Raw genomic sequence first — 17,603 nt, forward strand, 5'->3', positions numbered from 1 at the left:
CTGTGGCATCTCAGTGCTGTTTCATCTGTGCCTGCGTTTCTCAAGGTTGATGCTGGATGTAAAGATCTCGTTCTGTGGCTCAGAGCAACCTATGTGGGAACTGAAGGAATGTCCCTTCTGTTTCTCTTGGCAGTTCTGGAGAGCTGGCTGGATTACACGGGGGAGCTGGAGCCACCCGAGCCGCTCGCCCGCCTCCCGCAGCTCAAGCACTGCATAAAGCAGCTGATCACGGACCTCAGCAAGGTGCAGCAGATCGCGCTGTGCTGCTCCACGTGAGACCAGGGAGTGCTGGGACTGCAAGAAGCGCGGCGTCGGGCGTCCGGCTGGAGAGCTGTGTGTATTTAAGTGAGGTTGGCATGCTGGTTGCATGTGGTGCAGACTGACTTCAGGGATTTGCGAAGAGGCGCTGCTCAAAGAACGGCCAGAAGGTTGTTTTATCTCCTGATTCCGGGGCTGTTGGGAATGGAGGAGGTTAATACTGTTGTCTTCAAAGGCTGGGTGTTGGTTGATTAAATTATACTCCAGTTTTCACTCCTTACAAGTTGCTCATGAAGAGGTAGACTTCTCGTGATTAAACTGACTAAAGTTGTGCCACTGAAGAACAGAGTTCTAAGAGCCAAAAACGTTCAGTTGACAGAGGTTGTAAATAACTCCGCATAGTTTCAGTGACTTGTGTCATGTTTTATTCCTTCTGGTTTATGCGTAATGCACACTGTATTTAATCATTAGGAAATGTTATAACGTTTTTCAGACCTAGTATGAATGCCCGGCTCCCAGCTTTGGGCTGCCACGTGGAGGGCGGCCAGGAGCCCAGGCAGCAGCGCAGCAGAAGCGCCGTGCGCTGCGCCCAGTTTGGGATAAATGGCTGTTCTGGGTTCTGACCTTGTCTCTCTCGCAGTGCTGGGGCTGAGCTGCCTGCCCTGCTGCTCTGCAGGGGGAGGAGGGGCTGCAGTGGGCGTCGTGTGGCCTTTCCCTTTGTTAATAGTCGCCATTCCGGTTCTGTTTTGAAATGTAGACTTTTTTCAGCACTCGGGACGTGTTCACTGTAAAGACTTACCATGAATGTGCGGTTTTGGGAATCAGTTTGTTTTATATTTGTGTAAATAAAGCCTCGAGATCTATGCATGAGGTGCTGTCCTGAGAGGCACTGAGTGGGTTGTTATCTTAACAGTGTGTGTTCGCGAGTTCCCTTTCCTGCCTTACGTTTTGGTGTCCTGGTCTGTTACTCTGTGAAGCAAGGTGAAGATGCTGCGTGGATTCAGGTGCGTTGTGCAGGCCTTGAGGCAATGCTGTGCTGTCAGAGGCATCAGGAGCCTTTCTGCTGTGGATCAGCGCTCCGGCAGCAGCACTGCAGCTTCGCTTTCCTTCCTGCCACAGCTGGGGTCACTGTACAGAACGGCGAGGGTGTTTTCCCATGGAGAGGGCGTCCTAAAAGAGGCTGCACTGTGTGACGGTGCTGCCGAGGGTGGATTGAAGCTGCACTGAGCCCATCGTGCTCACTTACTGCGAATGGTAATGATTTACTGTGGAAACTCCTACAGTAATAATTGCAACATTATCTACACAGGGAATGTTCTGATCAGTCCCTGCAGAAGGTGAGGTAACAGGGCTTCTCCGGGTAGTTGCTGCAGCTTTGTGCAAGGAGTCATTCAGGGAGTAATTGTCTGTTTCATAGCACGGCTGGTACACGATGAGCACAACACACGTACAGCAGAAAAATGAACTGCTCTGTAACACAGAATAAGGCTTATGTGGCATTGAGGATCCGCTTCACCCTTTGAAGATGGGTGCAGTGCTGGGCTGCCGCACTGCTGCTGTGAGCCCCAGGTGCCATGGGGCAGGGCAGCCCAGCAGCACGGTGCAGGCAGGAAGGGAGCTGGGGGGAGAAGGGCCAGGAAGGGGAACCTGTGAGACCTGCAGCAGGTGCTCCCACGGGGTTGGTGGGTGAGCATGGTGCAGCACACGGCTGTGCTGGGAGGCCGGGAGCAGCTCTGAGCTGGCGGCTCTGCTCAGAGCTGAGCTGCTTGCTGTGCGCCGGCTGCGCTTTCACTCAGGGCAGTGGGGGAGAAAGGGCTGTTCTGAGGGTGGGAGGCGGCAGAGCCTGGGCTGGTTCTCCTGTAGCGCAGCCAGAAGAAGCCCTCGCAGGTAAAGGCTGGAAGTATTTATTTAAACTAGACTAGCGTTTCTCATGTTCAGGAAAGGTTCTTTATTGTGCTTTGGATTCATTTTGTCCCTGTTTCTGTAAGTTTCCACATCGTTATTTCGTAGCCTGGGCCGGCCGTGGGGTCTGGCAGGTCGCCTTTGTGTTCTTTAAATCACTGGTAAGTGAATGCAACGTGGAGCCTTGATGAAATGAGCAAACATTGCACTGTGGATACGTATTTGTCTTTGTTTATGCACTATTAGAACTGAGGGCGCTGTATATAGGATTTTGCTTTGGAGCAATATTTGCAAAACTTGAAAACTTCTGTATCTTGGTGTTTGGAATAAATAAATAGGTTTTTGTTGGTTAAGTCTTAGCGATGTCTTTGTTTCAATTAACGACTCAATAAAATAACTGTGGTTTTGTTTGTGTCTGTGGTCAAAACCACTCGAACTGCATCTGGGCAGCCTGCTGCTGCTGTGTGGATGATGAGCTGCGCAGCGAGGGCTCCTCAGCCTGCAGCATTCCTTTCGTGTATTTAAAATCCAGGGGGAGGGGGGAGATGAGATCTGGGTGATGGGAGCAGAAGGGGGCAAACGGGGCAGAGCTGAGCGGGGCCTGAGGAAACCCCTGCCTGGGCTGCACCTGGGGAACCGAGAGTGCGCGGGGGCTGCGTGAGCCCAGCAGTGAGACATGAAAATGGGGAGAGCGGAGCGTGGCGGGGGCAGGAAGTGGGTCGGGTGCTGCCACAGCAGCCTCCGTGAACTCTGAAAGGGTAGAGCAGAGGTTTCCAGGCCCTGTGTCACTGCTGTGTGCAATGGGGGGCTGCTGTCAGCCGTGGCGCTGCTCTGATGTGTTTACAGCACTGCTGGGTTTGGTGTGGCACTGCCGCGCTGTCCCTGCTCCCACGTGGTCCTCGAGTTGGGTTGGTCCTCCAACCCAACTTTGCTTAAAGCAAAGGCTGCCCGAGCTGCAGGGCTGCTCTGTGTGCCTCAGTGTGGTGGTGCTGAATTTACCCCCCTGTAACCCTTAATTAAGAGATTGCAAACAGGTGCTGCTGTGTGCCCTGCGTGATCCTGTTTAATGGGTGAGGTAAAGCTTTGAACGTGTCTGTGGGGTGAGGTAAGGGTGGCTTCCTCCCTCTGCTGTGGGGCAGGGCTGCTCCAGTCATGTTGAGGGGCTCTGGGGGCCCAGGTTCTGTGCTGCACGGAGCCCCACGTGTGCTTGTGGGAGCTTGTGGGGCCGTGCCTCTGCGTGGGCTCAGCCCCAGCCCTGGGCTCTGTCCCAGCTCCTGCAGAAACTGCACCACTGTCAGCGTGGCTACCGCCAGCCGTGTGCCCTCACTGCAGGGCTGCAGCCTCTGTAATGCCCTCTGAGTGCTGCTCAGGGCCCAGCAGCCCACGGTGGGGCAGGTGTGGGTGCCCATCCCGGGGCTGTGGCGGCTGCGGCCTCAGCTGGTCTTTGCCCCCTTCCCCACAGGGCCGGTCTCTGTATCCACGCCATCGGTCAGCAGCAGGTAGGAGCTGATGGCTTCCCGCAGGCCCAGGCTGATGGGGGAGTCCTCCTCTCCCTCCCCCGGAGGTGGCACAGCCTCTGAGAGCAGGATGGAGCTGTGGGGCGGACGGGGTGGTCAGCGAGCAACGCCCAGCCCCAGGGGGACCGCAGCCCCCACAGACGGCTGCCCCCACCTGTCAATCTTGTCCCAGTTGAGCGTTGGCTTCTTCACTACGGCGGGCCGGACGAGGGCAGGCGCTGCCTTTGCCGTCTCCGTGACACAGGGCTCCCTGAGGGTGCAGCACAGACCCTCCCCACACTCTGTGTGGGGACGGCAGCGTCAGCGCGGTGCTGCACCGACCTGCAGGCACATGCAGGCGCCCCGGGCCGATCTCTGCTGCTCCTTACCGCTGTAGTGGTCCACGAGGTCGTGCAGGCTGGGGAAGGTGAGGCGGGGCGAGATGTAGAGCCAGCCGTTCTCCAGGCAGTGAATGCGGTAATGTGTGACTGCATCCCATGAGGCGAGCTCAGTGCGCCGCACCGACAGTGAGAAACCGCCTGCAGGGTGTGCGGGGCACGGGGCTGAGCTGCCTGCAGCCCCACTCAGCCTCCGGCTCCAACAGCCTCACTTTTATCAGTGGGAGCACCCACAGCTCGGAGATGTGGGGCTGCCAGGATGGGCACTGTCCAGTGCTCCCCTCCCGCAGCACCAGGATGGCAGCAGTGTGAGTGCTGCGTGGCAGAGCTGCCAGGAGAAGGGCTCAGCCTGGGGGTGCCCAGCGGGGTCCCCTCGTGGTTGCTGTGGGGCTCTGTGCCACGAGCAGAGCCCCTTTCATCTCTGAGGCTGAGCCTCCCCGCTTAACCAGCGGCTGCAGGAAGCTGGTCTGTTGGTTCGTCGGGGCCCTTTGGTAGAGGAAGAGGTGCAGCACAGAGCAGAGCAGTGGCAGCAGGAAGCGGCTGAGCAGGGCAATCCAGTGCCACCTGGTGTGGTGGCAGAGCAGCCTCACTCTGGGCCTGGCTCTTGGCACATGGTGTGGAGGGTCTGGGAAACTCCTTATGCTGAGGAAGGGGCGCTGGGATGGGCCCTGGCAGCAGCTTGCACGGGTTCTGGGGTGTTCTCAGGGGCCCAGCTCTGTCCTGTGTGCAGCAGTGCTGCTGGATGCTTCTGTCTTGTCCTGTCCCACTCCATCCCAAGGATGCTGCCTGTGCCCCATTCCACTCGCCCTGTGGCTTCCCATCCCCAGCACTGCAGGCTATGCTCACCTCTCCGGGTCTGGCTCTCACGGATCAGGAAGGCTCCGCTGTGGTTGCCCGGCAGCAGCAGCAGCTCCTCCGCTTTCTCCCGACTCACGCCCTCGTACAGCCACCTGCACGGCAGCAGGGAGTGGCAGAGCTGATGCACCTTCTGTCCCAGGGATGGGGACAGAGACAGGGACAGGCGGCCCCGCGGAAATGCCCGTGGGCTGCGTGGCACCGGGATTCAGGCATTGGGACTGGGACACCGTTGTCACATCCCCAAGCTCAGCTCTGATGCCAGCAATGGGCCTGGAGGCGCAGGTGCAGCAGCTGCGGTTTGTCCTTGGGACAACCCAGGAGTTTGGGGCGTCCCGGCTGAGCCCCCCACGTGTCACCCTGGGCTGACACCCACCTGTGCCGCACTTTGGCCACGCAGCTGCTGGGGATGAGGCACTCCTTGCCGGACACCTGGGATGCCACCAGCCACCACTCCCCATCCCTGCAGGGAAGGGGGACACGACGTCCTGCGGCTGCGGGCAGGGGATCCCTGCGGACCCGGGGATGGGTGCCAGCGGGGCCCGCTGGGTGCAGGACTTACTCAGAGAGGACGCGGAGCTGCTCGCCCATTCTCAGCACAGCGGTCGCGCCCGTCCCGGAGGGGAAATCACACAGGGCGAGCGCCTGGAATCCGCCCGGGGCTGCCTGTGTGGGCAGTGGGGACGGCGCGGGGATGGCGGCCAACGGTGCGGCGCTGAGCGGCTTCTCCCGGCTGGGCAGGATCCCCATCCCTCGCCGCACTGCGTGGTCAGCACGCAGTCCCGGCCCCCGCCCGTGGGCCCCACCGGCTGGAAGGGAAGGACGGAGCCCGGCCCGGCCCCGGCCGCGTCCGTGGCGGAGGGCAGAAGGGCCGGGACTCGCAGCCACACACACCGCGGTGCCCACATCGGGCTGAGGGCTGCGGGCTCCCATCCCAGAGCGGCGTCAGCGTCCCATCCCCGGCACAGCGGCTTCGAGCCGGGCGGGGCAGGAAAGCCCCGGGACGGGGCCGAGCTCCCCCGGGAGTCCTTCGAGGAAACGGCCTCGGCCCCGGTACGATCCCTGGGGAGCTGCGGCCGCGGCGGGCGGGGGGCTCTGGGGACGGGCGGCCCACGTTGCCACCCCACCCCGTCCCGGGATCCCCTGGAAATTGGGCCGCCCGGTGCTCCGAGCCGTCGGCGCCGAGGGGAGCGGGGCTCCCGCGCTTCCCTTCTCCGCGCAGCACCGCACGTGGGCTCCTCTCCCGTGGGAAGGCACGGCCAGAGCCGCTCCGTGACCCGACCCCGCGATCTGAGCCCGCACTTCCCGCTGTCACCCACCCAGGATCACCCGCCTACCTGCCGCTCACGGCCGTCTCCATCGCGCCGGGCTCCTCGGGGCCGGGCGGGCGCCGAGCATCCCGGCGTTCGGACGCGGGGCTGCGACCGGCCGCAGCGGTGCGAAGCGAAGAGGCCGGGCTCTTCCAAGCGGCTGCGGCGCTTCCTGTGCCGGTTGCAGCGCGGCGCCTCGCCGTTCTCCTTTTCGTTCGGCGCCGCCGCGCAGCGCAGCCCCGCCGTGTGCGGGAGGGCCGGCGGCCGCCGCTGGGACGGCGCTACGGAACGGCGCGACAGCGGGCAAAGCGTAAACGGGTCCCGCTGCCCCCGGCGCCGCTCTCTGCCCCGGCCGCGCTCACATCCGCCGGTTGTGCTCTGACGGTTTCTGGTCAATCGCAAACCGCCGTGTCGGTGTGAAGTGCGCACGGAAAAAGAACGGCGCGGATACGAAAGCGGCCGCCGCTCGGCCTCGCGCCCCCGGAGGGCTTTGGGCTTCGCTTCGCTCCGCTCCGCTCGGTCAGCGCCGGTGCAGCGCCGGCGGCACGCGGGCCGGGCTGAGGGCTGAGCGCTGAGCGGGTGCGGCAGCGCGGCGCGTCTCCGGTGCCGTGAGCGGAGCGGCAGCTGGAGGCAGAGAGGGAGCCGCGGGGCGGTCCGGGACGCAGCCTCAGGTCCGGCGGAGGAGAAGGGCCCCGCACCCACCCACCTCTATCGGTTCCCCACGGAGTTACGATAACAGATGCGTTGGGGGGAGGAAGCTGCTGCGGTCACTCCAGCTTCCTCCTTGAAGCCGCCACCGGAGTCGCTGCCGTGTCTCGAAAGCCCCCGTGGCCAGACGTCCTTCCCCACCTCCCGCCCGGGGCTGCGGCGCTCGCACGGCTTGAATCAGAAGGAAAAGCGCCCATCAGCGCCCACACGGAGCGTCCCGGGCGGCACCGCCCCGCTGCTCGGCTGCCCGGCTGCCCCCCGGCACGGAGCGCTGCCCGGCGGCGCAGGGCGAAGCGGCACGGCCCGGGATCCACCGCGCAGCCCTGGGAAGCCCAGGCAGAGCTGTGCCCTTCAGCAGCCAATGGAGCGAAGCTCCCTTCTTCCTCTTCTCCCTTTCAAAATGCCGAAATCCCATCCGTTTGCTCTCCCGGGCTCCATCCCACCAGCACCACGCACAGCCCCGCGGTGCGGTTGTTTCCTTTAGCTCATTTAATGCTGTGTTTGTGTTCCCTTCAGTCCGTGTTTTCATGAGGGAACTCGGGAGGAATCACTTCTACGTGCCGCTGCCCTCGGTGCAGCGCCCGGCAGCGATGCCTGCTGCAACTCCTCTTACACACTGGGCACTTGCAATCAGCAGGGATGAATTTTTTTTCACCTGCCCTCCCCCGACCAGACCTCACGCTCACCCTGCCGGGCAGCTCCTCCTGTTTCTCACCTTTCAGACACTTTGTACTTCTGGAAAACACTGCATCTCAGTGGGAGTTCCCCACGTGTGAACTGGAGCCCACCCCGGGCAGAGCCGCGGCACCAGGACCAACCTGAGACCAAAAGCTTCACCGCTTCTCAGCCCCAGGTGCTCCCCGTGAGCACAAGCAGGCTGTCATCTTGAGAGCAGAAACTGGATCTGAGAAGCAGAAGATGAACGGCTGTTCTCAGCACCGCTCCGTGCGCACCTGGCTGGACGCACACAGTTACAGAGCCAGCAGGGCTTCCCCTGCGTTCTGCAGCACCCCCTGCTTTGTCCCTGCAGGAACTGCCGAGCGGGACAGACAGCCGCAGCACTCGCTGCCTTTGGAGGCAACTCCGGGTGGCAAACCATCAGCTGGAAGATCAGAGGCAGAGCTGGAAGCTCCTCTGTGCACTCAGGCACAAACCTGCAGCGATGCCTGCAGACACCTCTGCCTGAGGACAGCCCCCAGGACTGCCCTGCCAGGCCGGGCTGTGCCTCACAGCTGCAGTGCAGGCCCTGCCAAGAGAAACACGGTGAGCAGGCAGGGTAACAATGAAACTCAGTTATAGCTTTATTTAATAACCGGTACAAAGTCCCCCTCAGGCAGAGCCTCCCGGTCCCATTCCCTACCTGAAATGGAGCAGAACATGAGTGTGAGCCTCAGGGGAGCTGCCTCCCAGTGAGTCAGGACTGCTCACCTGGTAAGCACGGATGTTTTGCTCGTCTATCGAGACCTGCAGCATCCTGACCACTCATCCCTTTTCACCCATTAACAGCCAGACCCTGGCACACAGCTGGCATTTCCTTCTTGCTCTCAGTGACCCAGACAGATGCAGAAAGGCAGCAGAACTGCGAATTCCACAAAGACGATGAACAGTACCTGCACAAAGGCATTCACTGCTCAACTGCTGGCCTGAGTCACATGGACACAGCCCATGGCAGCCACTGCCATTCACTGGCATTGCCTGAGCCTCAGTGAAGTCCCTGTGCAGACACGCTGCCTGGGGATGGCAGCAGTGAGAGGCAGAATTGGCAGTGCAGGAGATAGGGGATCTCTGGATGGCGAGGGGCTCTGCTGCCCATTCCACAACCTACTTGATGCTAAAGATCCCCCCTGTGCCAGGGCAGAACAGTGACTGTGCCTTAACTGCACTCGGGTCCCTGCAGGAAGGGCAGCCTGGAGGCCAGAGCTGCTGCACTTTAATCCCTTGTACTCTGATGAATAGTGCACCTCAGTTAGTGTTCACTTGTTAATTGCTTTGCCCTTTCAGGAGGCTCCGGTAAGAAATCACTCTGCTCCTTCTTAACACACATACAGAGATGAGACCACGACAGTATTTCTGACTGTTGGTTTTCCCACAGCTGCTTGGCACGGCCCGAGTCCTGGAACACAAAGACCTCCTGGTGGGCTCCGTGCTCCAGGCACAGCTCTGCCTCGAGCGTCACAGCATCATGGCCTTGCTTTCCCGTGTCCCACAGATGCCATTCTGACTGCACCACAAGGGTCCTTTAGCAGAAGCACAACTAGAAAGCAATTCTAAAACCTCACAAAGCCACAGAAATTATATATAAGTGAACAGGGGAGACAATGGCTGTCATCTGCATTGATATACAGCACAGACAGGAGGTGGTATCAGCATGAACAGTAACGTGATTTACTAAGACTGCAGAATGTTAAACGGGTTGTAAAGAGGCTCCGATACCAAGGGCATACAGAAAGGACCAAAGTAATGCCAAGTACAGACTACTAAGGAGGTGGCAGCTCAGATGGGCATGCACAAGTTAGAGAGAACAGTTAATGCCACGTTGTATGAAATGCTAGATTCTGAGTGGGTTCAGTGGGGCGAGTGGAATTGTCTGAATCCAGAAGAAGGACTCCTGCTTAACAGGACACTTCCATGGTTTGAGGTGCATCCTGGAGATCAATTCCGTCTGGGGTTCCAGCACTGCCTTCACCGTGGTTGCTGGCGTGAGACCGGCTGCGGATGCTCTCCCCAGAGCCCACGCTAGAAGAGGAGTGAGTACGTGAGCGCATCAGCCTGGTCATACTGGCTGCTGGCACTGCAAGAGAGAACAAGAGCAGCACTTACAAAGGGAGGAAGCCCGCAGGCTCAGAGCAAGTACCGTGGTCACCAAGTATGTGCTGCTGGGTAAGCGCAGGAAGAGCTGTACCCTCAGGAAGAAAACCCACTCCTCACTGCCAAAACGAAGTCTTTGCACGTCTAAAGCAAGATGTTTAAGGCCCAATTTCAAAAGGTCCAAGGTGAGCGAATGCCAGAAACGTAACTGATCATTTGCAGGTGCAGTCACAGTGAGTGTGTGCAAACCAAGGCAGCTGTTGTACAAGTGACCTTTTGAAAGTCAGTCTCGACACTCTTGAAAACCACAGAACTGAAATCATGCAACAGTCAACAAAATACAAATGAAAGGTGAGAAACCATAGCAAACACGCTGTACGATGGATCAGCCTAGCCCAGAGCAGGCCAGCAGGACATGCTGAGACGGAGCAGTGCACCCGAAGGATCATTCAACTCAGTACACAGACTTGGGCCAAGGCAGATGCACAGTTGAAGGTACCTGACTCAGTGCTTAGGTGGCTGAGCTGCACATAAGGGACTGGAAACAACACGAGACAAGGAAAGGGACGAATACAGGAAAGAGCCAATTAGTTGCAGAGCGTGACTACAGCTGCACTGCTCCTGGGATCCCCGGCTGCTTTCCCTTCCACTCCCAGCTCACACTGCGCTGCAGCTCCTGCTACTTGAGAACACAGCTGCTAACGAGCATCTCATCAAAAATGTACCTGGCCCAAATCTCCCTGGTGATGTTAGCTGGAAGCTGCAGTGCACTTGGTGACCTCACCTCCCCACCACTGAACACACAACTGCACAGTAGAGACAGAATTTTCCTGAGGTGGGGAAACTGCAATATTATTCTGCAGTTCTCAATACTGGACAGAAATTCTTGCCTTTCCTGGCGTTGATGGCATCAGATTCCAGCTATGAGCAAGGCTTTACTTTCCATCTACAGTGTCAGCATGGATACGTCCAACTACTTCAGCCAATGTGCAGAAGAAACAAGAAAGGCTGTCGGAGAGTTGGTCCATGCAGCTGCAGAGGTGACAAGCTGCTGAGCTTTTGCTGCTGGCCCACGCTTAGCACTCCTGCACAATCTTGCCAACCAAAGCTGGTAAAACAGCTCTGGGACTAGCTACAAATTCCAGAAGTAGAAAATGACCACATACCCTTCCCCTGTGCTACACATCCTATTGGCAAGAGATCTGACTCCCAAAGTGCTGCTGCCATCCCCGCTCTGATGACAGCACTTGCTGACTCTATTAGCACTAGGAGCACAAGAGACTTGAACGTGGAAATGTTCTCAAGCTTGTGAGATTAACGGGCCTTTTTCACACTGCATCTTCCTCTAAAGGGCCAGGGCTTCTGGACAGGCTCAGAGAACAAGATTGTCCCAGTGTGCTCATGCCAGCTACACACAGCACTAGGGAAAAGGACCGCTCTCTTTCAGCCTGACATCCACGAACTGGCCAAGAATCTCTGGCCACATGGAGGCCAATAGGAGCACCACAGTACCATGCTCAGTGGTTACCAGCCATGGGAACCAACCCTCCTGTAACTCCTTTTGAAGGTCTACCATCGACAGACGGGACCTTCTAGCCCCAGCCCCTGGCAGGCAAGGCAGAGCTGTGCCAAGGGGCCTGCAATGGAGGCAGAGTTGACTGAATGCACCAAGCTCTTCTCCTGAGAGCCTCACTCTCTGGAATACCAAGGGCAAGTGAACTCAGGACACAATGTCTTCTGTCTCCATGCACGGGGAGGAGCCACAGAGCAGAACTCTCACATACCCATCACAAGCATGAGGCTGTGCTAACTCCTTCTCCTTTGGAGAAGGCAGCACGGAAGATTTCTGAAGATCTGCTGTCCTTGCAAGCACAATTCTCTGAACTACAACAAACGTAGATTTACAACATTTCATCAACACCAGCAACCACCCAAAAAGGGCGGTGCGGATTAAACACACATCAGGGAACAATCCTGGCTTGCTAACTCGTTAGCAGTAGTTGATTTTCCAGCATGGATGGATGTCCTGGCAACCACACTAACTTATGAGTGGGGACACAGATGCCAATGGGCTCAGATGGACCAAAAAGGCTGAGCTCCCCTCAGAATAAACCCACTCCAAACCAGAAAATTGTGTTTGCCACTTACTGTAGCCCATTCCCTGCACAAAGTACTTGAAGGCTTCAGTCAGCTTGCCAGGCTGTGGAAACAGGAAGGGAGGCATTAGCGTGAGCAAAGCGACGGGCTTGGAACAAATCAAATCCCACGGGAAAGCTGGGAGGCGTTTCTCACCTGAACCACTTGGGGCAGTCCTCCGCAGTCAGCCATCTGCAGGGGAAACAAAAGGACCCTGAGTCTCCGTGCCGCCCCAGCTGCAGGACTGGGCAGCACTGCCACCCCACCCACCGGGCTGCACTGCCACACTGGGCACTTTTTTAACATTTCACCTCTAAAGCCAAAGCAATTCCCGGCGGCACTTCTGGGCACTCGCTGCTGAAGAAACTCAGCATCCTGGGTGCTGCTCTACCATGCAATCTCAGCCCATACTCTAGAAGCTGAGGAGCAGCCCAGCATCTGCTCCTCCTGCTGCTCTTCCCACATCTGGTGTGTTACAATTCCGAGGGACTACAGGTGAAGATGGGGTGGACTGGCAGAAAGCTATAAAAAGGGGTGATGCTGCTGGCAGGGAGCAGGGTCGAGGCAGGGCACCTCTGCTAATTCTCATTAGATTAGTAGGGAACCAGGGATCCCCTGATGACAAACTCTTTTCTCCTGAGTCTGTCTCCATCCAGGGGAAGAACACAGCTCTAAGTGATTGTCCAGAAACCTCCTGAAGCTGAACACATGGAAGGCAAACACATAAGTGGAGCTGGCTCAGCAAAAAAAAAAATCAACAAACGTCTTTTTGCAGGCTGGGATGATTCAGGAATAGCACTCACCTTCAGAAGGGTAGTTTTGGTTGGGTCAAGACGTGAATTGCATTCAACCTAAAATAAATGGAGGAAAGAGGTATATAATACAACAGGAAACTCAAAGAGTCAGACGAAAAGCATAGGGCAGCTGTACCACCAGAGGCAAAGGATTTCTACAGCAACAGAAGCTTCTCCAGAGCCAGAAAGGACTGACCAAGAAAGAAGATAGCAGGTAGGAAAGGAACAGTGAATGAAGACGCAGTGAGCAAAGGCAGGTCTAATCCAAGTGGACCTTGTGGCAATAGAACATGACTGTTGAAGGAGATGGGGATGTGAATTAATGGGAAAGCATCCCCAACATCTGACTCCCCTGGGCTCTGACAGCAAGACTGGGAGAGAAACAGACTTCTGAACTGTGCAGCACGGAAGGAGATCACAATTCCCCAGCCAGGCAAAGAGGCCACAGCCACCTCTTTTGTGTAGTCCTGCTGTCAACAGAGAATAGGTAGGGACCTATAGGAACAGCAGCTCTAGAGCAGGAGGTCCAGAAGACCCTATCCTCTGTCAGCTGTAGCTGGGAAGCAGTGAGAATCCTCAGGGATATCATCCCAGCGAAGTCAAAACTTTGAGAAAGTCTCTGATTTCTGTACATTCCAGACTGGTGAAAAGGCAGGAGGCCATGAGGAAAGGGCCCTGAATCAGTTCTCCATGCACAACTCTCAGGTCCGAGCTACTGCTTTAGAAAATTCCTACATTCTTCCAAGTTCCTTAAGGAAACTTCTCCTCTTCAGCAAGCCCCTGGCCTCCACGCTCCTAAAGGGCACCACAACCCCTGTGCACTGGGCCATGCCACATCTTGTGTATTGTAATTGTGCTGGGAGGGAAGTGGTTATTGGTGTCTGCAGACAGAACAACAGGAAGGAGAAGCTGCTGGCTGTTCGTTTCCCTGTGACATGGTGCTCTTGCAGAGCTCTACGCTACCTGCCACAACAGAGTCACAACGGCTTCCCTTCAAACCTCAAGTACCCTCAGTGTAACAGCAGGAGAACAGCAACTCCTGAATCGAAAACTGAACTCCAGGCAGCACCCTGGAAGTCTCAGGGAAACATGCAAGTTCCTGAAAGGGGTCTCCAATGTTTGCTAAGCACGACACATGGGGCACAAGTACTCTTATTACTCAGATCCTCAGATCAGAGCTGCTCTGCAGGGCTGTCAGGTCTCCCCAGCCTCAGCTCTCACCAATGGCTGACAGTTCTCAATAGATGGGGGGAGAAAAAAGAGCTTTGGACAAAGAGAGGCTTTCTGTGGCTAGTTCTGGGCAAGCTGAAAGCTCTGCTGGGTAAGACTGTTTGCTAAATATTCTCTGGGTTGAATGTTATGTTTGTGAGCACGTACCACCGCTTCCACGGCAGGCGAGTTGTCACCAACCACTAGCAAGGCAGGGCACCTGGAAAAACCCCAAACAGAAACATGTTACCTACACTGATTCCAAGGGACCTCTGAGATGGCTGAGGTCTGCGTACCAACAGCCTTATGCAACGTTAACAATGCTAAGCAAAATCCCTGCATGTCAACACATCACAGCTTTTTCTTTTCACCCAACCCTCCTCCATGGCTTGCACATCCCCTCCATGCACACCATCACTGCTGCTGCACACGTGCTAAAAGATGGACCCAGGGCTGGTAGAAGCACCCTCCCAGACAGCAGAGGGAGCGTGCCTCTGGAGTGAATGTCTGAATGTTAGCAGTTTAAGAACAACCCAACACCCAACAGAGTGCATTGCCTCTGAGGCTATCTACGTCAGCTCTGTATTTTGGTTCAGATTTATGAAAGAAACATAAAAGATGCTGAGAACTTATATTGAAAAACATGATACTAAAGCCTCTGTTGACAAATCTGTGATTTCATGTTCATTTTGGTACATGCTGGAATTCAAGAAGAGTAATTAACATTCAATGTGCAAAACATACGCAGGAGGCCACTGATCAAGGGGCTGTAAGTTCACACGTGTATTATTCATTCACAGATGAAAAAGGGTTGGGTTAGAGACCCCAATGGACCAGATGGCAGAACTTACACTAAGAGCACCAGGCCTCAGATCCAGCTGAGAACCTCCACCGGCTGGGAACCCGAGGGCCTATATGCCAGTCTATAAGCAAAGGGACCTCAGCTTTCACAGGAAACGTGCCTCCAGATCCCTGTGAGTCACTTCAGAGGGCAGTGCTCTGTGGTGTACAGCTGCCTGCACGACAGAGCAGGGACTAAGCAGGGAAATCCACCTCTTTCAGGTTAACCAAGATTTAGAGGCTGTGGCTACCTAAAACATCTGCTGGGACTGACAGGAGCAGAAGTCCACATGACAGGCCTGTGCAGCAGTCTCTAGCCCAGCCCAGGCATCCTGCCTCAGCACTGCAATTTGCAGCCTTCATGCACTCCACACACCGGAGGTGGTTTCCGCTTTTTGCTTTCTTGCTTGAAACTTGAAAATTATACATCCCCTGCAGTGGCAAACACTAATTCTCCAATGTCTGCCCCTTCTCAGCTGGGCATTGCACAGAATATCTGCTCTGTGACTCATGAGCCACTGCCAAGGTGGGAACTGTCACACCTTCCCATGCCTGCATTGCCACCTCTACAAGAACTGTGCAGGTAACTTTTCTGGGCAGAGCAGGGCAGGGGAAGACTGGCAGCAGCAGCAGCAAACGAAAACTTGCCTAATTTTTCACATAAAATAATCAAAATAATGGTTCAGTAAATACAGTGACTGCTGGGTGGATATGTTACTCCTCCAACCCCACATTCTGGGGAATGTCATCATGTTCTTCCTGAAAGGGCTTCCAGACACCTCTCTGCCTCTCTGGCTGACAGCACTGCAACAAAGCCTGTGACTGCCCTCCCAGCACTTGGGCTAGAGGGGCTCTTGCTAAGAAACAGCAACACCTTTTCTGTTGAAGGAGCTGCATGTAACTAACCAGGCTGATTAACAGTAACTCACTTGAGTGTTTTTGCTGTATTTTCATTGACACCAATCACTGGTCTCTCAATTTCCAGGTCTCTGCGACTGGAAGACAAAGCAGAACAATGCATGAGATCAGCAGAAGCTTACAGTCAAGACATTCAAAAAACAGCCATGCATGCTGGCACCCTGGCGACAGAAAACCACTCCCTGTGTCGCACCATGAGCGCGAGCCCCAGTAGCCACTGCCAGAAAATGGGATCTGTGGCAAATCTGCTGTATGCCTTGAGAGAAGACCCAAAGGGGTCTGAAAGGGCCTTCCAGGTATGACACTGAGCTTGGCTCCAGACTACAGCTGAAGGGCTACACTTAGGACATGGCTTCCCACAGAAGAATATCAGCAGAATAATATATATGGTAACAAATCTACTGAGCAAGATGGGTATAGGAGCAGTACTGAACCCAGCAGGCAAATAAGTATTCTGTACCTGTTGTATGAGGTGAGGAACAGCTGAAGGTTATCTTGGTTAATGTCCTGTGCGATATGAAGCCGGTATGTTTGGATCAAATCTAGATTTGCCTGCAGCTCCTCCTGTGTAAAAGCAAAAGAACAAAAAGATAAGGAACACATCTTTTTTTCACATGTAAAAATAATTCATAAGAAATTATGGTCATAAAAATACTGCAGCATCGAACTGCCTCCATACACGCTGCTCAGTGATGGTCAACAGCCCACAGGACAGTGGCTGCAGGCTGCACCGTGTCTTGGTCACATCGAGTGGAAATGAATGCTAAGTGCAATGTGTTGGTAACGTGACTGTACTTGCACAAATGGCAGCACACGTGCTGCTGCAGGTGTACAAAGGTTTCTTCAGTTGGTTTAAACCAGCTCCTAAGCCTCAGCAATGCTTATAAAGGTCCCAGTCATTCTGCTTTGGGAAGGTTTTCCACTTAGGTTTAATGTTAAAGAAGAAAAGCTTTAGAGGTAAGTGCCAACACTGAGACCAAAGGAGAATTCATCCAACACCCAGCTCAGTGAAGAAACTGCATTCCAATGTGAGGGGAAGGTGTGGGATGCAGGGAAACACTACACATAATGAAGGGATGAGAAAAGCAGGGGATGTGCTCAAAGCAGGAGGAAGCCAACTGCCTCCCTTCACTGCCAATGTGTGACATAACAGGGACTTCAGGTCAAGGATTAACTTGCTGCAGGTCATATGCTGTGCACATGAGGCATGGATTCTTTCCATTTCCCTGCAATCTTGCTGACTGGGAGTCAGCAAACCCCAGACAGAAGGCATTGTTGTAGCTGAAGTCTTCCAAAAAGGCTATTTTGACTCTGCTGAAATTGAAGGGGAAGGAAATGCAGCAGTTCTGGACACACACAATAACCCCTGTCAATCCCAGCCAATCTGTCCTCTGCCTACAGCCCAAACTCCTCCACACTGGCTACAGAGAACTGTCTGCCACGTGTCCTGCAGACACTTCCCTGGGCAGCACAAAGGAAGATGCTGTGCAGCACTGGCAGTGTGGGGCACTACTTTCTTTGCCACACCTGGAGTCTGGAGACAGCCAAGTCAGTGCAATTGTGAAGATGCGCCTGCTTCACTCAGCATGCAAAACCCTGATGCAAGCTTGCCACATAGAGAAGATAACACTGTCTGTGGCAACCCTTATTTGATGGACCAGGGCTTCTTCAGAGCACGAACATCCAGAAGTCAGAGGTGCATGTGAGGGACCCCCCTGCAGGGGCAACATTAACACCTGTTGGTTACTTACATGTCCAAAGTGATGTGCCAAGACAATATCCACTATGTTGGTTGTCCAGCCTGAAAACTGAAGGGTGAGAATGAATGAGGGAGAGCACTGGAAAACGCTGTTTCATTACAACTTTCAAAGCAGCTATGCAGAGTAAAGAAAATAACAAAGAAAACTTTTCAAGGGATATGAGAAACAAATGCCTGAGGTTTGGGATGGACCCACACGGCTCCACAGAAGC

At 55.4% G+C, this 17,603-nt stretch overlaps 3 protein-coding genes across 17 annotated transcripts in view; 1 reads left to right on the forward strand and 2 right to left on the reverse strand.

Annotated features, from left to right (window-relative positions):
- Positions 1–2,513, forward strand: part of PHF20 (PHD finger protein 20) — a 63,575-nt gene extending 61,062 nt beyond the window's left edge. For all 11 annotated transcript variants that reach the window (XM_052684069.1, XM_052684071.1, XM_052684066.1 and 8 more), the window contains one exon: positions 134–2,513. In XM_052684069.1, the coding sequence (XP_052540029.1) occupies positions 134–276 (143 nt within the window). In that variant the 3' untranslated portion in view covers positions 277–2,513. The remainder of the gene's footprint in view (positions 1–133) is intronic.
- A 685-nt stretch (positions 2,514–3,198) lies between these two features.
- On the reverse strand, positions 3,199–6,363 carry SLA2 (Src like adaptor 2). 3 transcript variants are annotated; one of them, XM_052684088.1, is made up of 7 exons: positions 6,247–6,363; positions 5,472–5,718; positions 5,286–5,372; positions 4,901–5,100; positions 4,046–4,195; positions 3,832–3,958; positions 3,199–3,753 (listed from the first exon to the last, which is right to left on the reverse strand). In XM_052684088.1, exons 2-7 carry the CDS (start codon positions 5,657–5,659, stop codon positions 3,594–3,596), a joined length of 912 nt encoding a protein of 303 aa, XP_052540048.1. In that variant the 5' UTR covers positions 5,660–5,718; positions 6,247–6,363; the 3' UTR covers positions 3,199–3,593. The 3 variants fall into 3 exon arrangements, with proteins under 3 accessions (XP_052540048.1, XP_052540045.1, XP_052540044.1); XM_052684085.1 differs by lacking the exon at positions 6,247–6,363 and having other exon boundaries at positions 4,901–5,004; positions 5,472–5,974; XM_052684084.1 differs by lacking the exon at positions 6,247–6,363 and having other exon boundaries at positions 5,472–5,974.
- A 1,841-nt stretch (positions 6,364–8,204) lies between these two features.
- NDRG3 (NDRG family member 3) overlaps positions 8,205–17,603 on the reverse strand; it is a 55,256-nt gene continuing 45,857 nt past the window's right edge. For 2 of the 3 annotated variants that reach the window (XM_052683743.1, XM_052683744.1), the window contains 9 exons: positions 17,384–17,440; positions 16,093–16,196; positions 15,644–15,709; positions 14,043–14,094; positions 12,675–12,722; positions 12,028–12,063; positions 11,884–11,935; positions 10,235–10,273; positions 8,205–9,718 (listed from right to left, as the gene is read on the reverse strand). In XM_052683743.1, coding sequence (XP_052539703.1) covers positions 9,540–9,718; positions 10,235–10,273; positions 11,884–11,935; positions 12,028–12,063; positions 12,675–12,722; positions 14,043–14,094; positions 15,644–15,709; positions 16,093–16,196; positions 17,384–17,440 — 633 coding nt within the window. In that variant the 3' untranslated portion in view covers positions 8,205–9,539. The remainder of the gene's footprint in view (positions 9,719–10,234; positions 10,274–11,883; positions 11,936–12,027; positions 12,064–12,674; positions 12,723–14,042; positions 14,095–15,643; positions 15,710–16,092; positions 16,197–17,383; positions 17,441–17,603) is intronic. The other variant, XM_052683745.1, reaches the window with a different exon arrangement.

This window comes from Tympanuchus pallidicinctus, unplaced genomic scaffold (assembly GCF_026119805.1).
Source record: "Tympanuchus pallidicinctus isolate F22 unplaced genomic scaffold, pur_lepc_1.0 scaffold20, whole genome shotgun sequence".
Taxonomy (NCBI): Eukaryota; Metazoa; Chordata; class Aves; order Galliformes; family Phasianidae; genus Tympanuchus; species Tympanuchus pallidicinctus.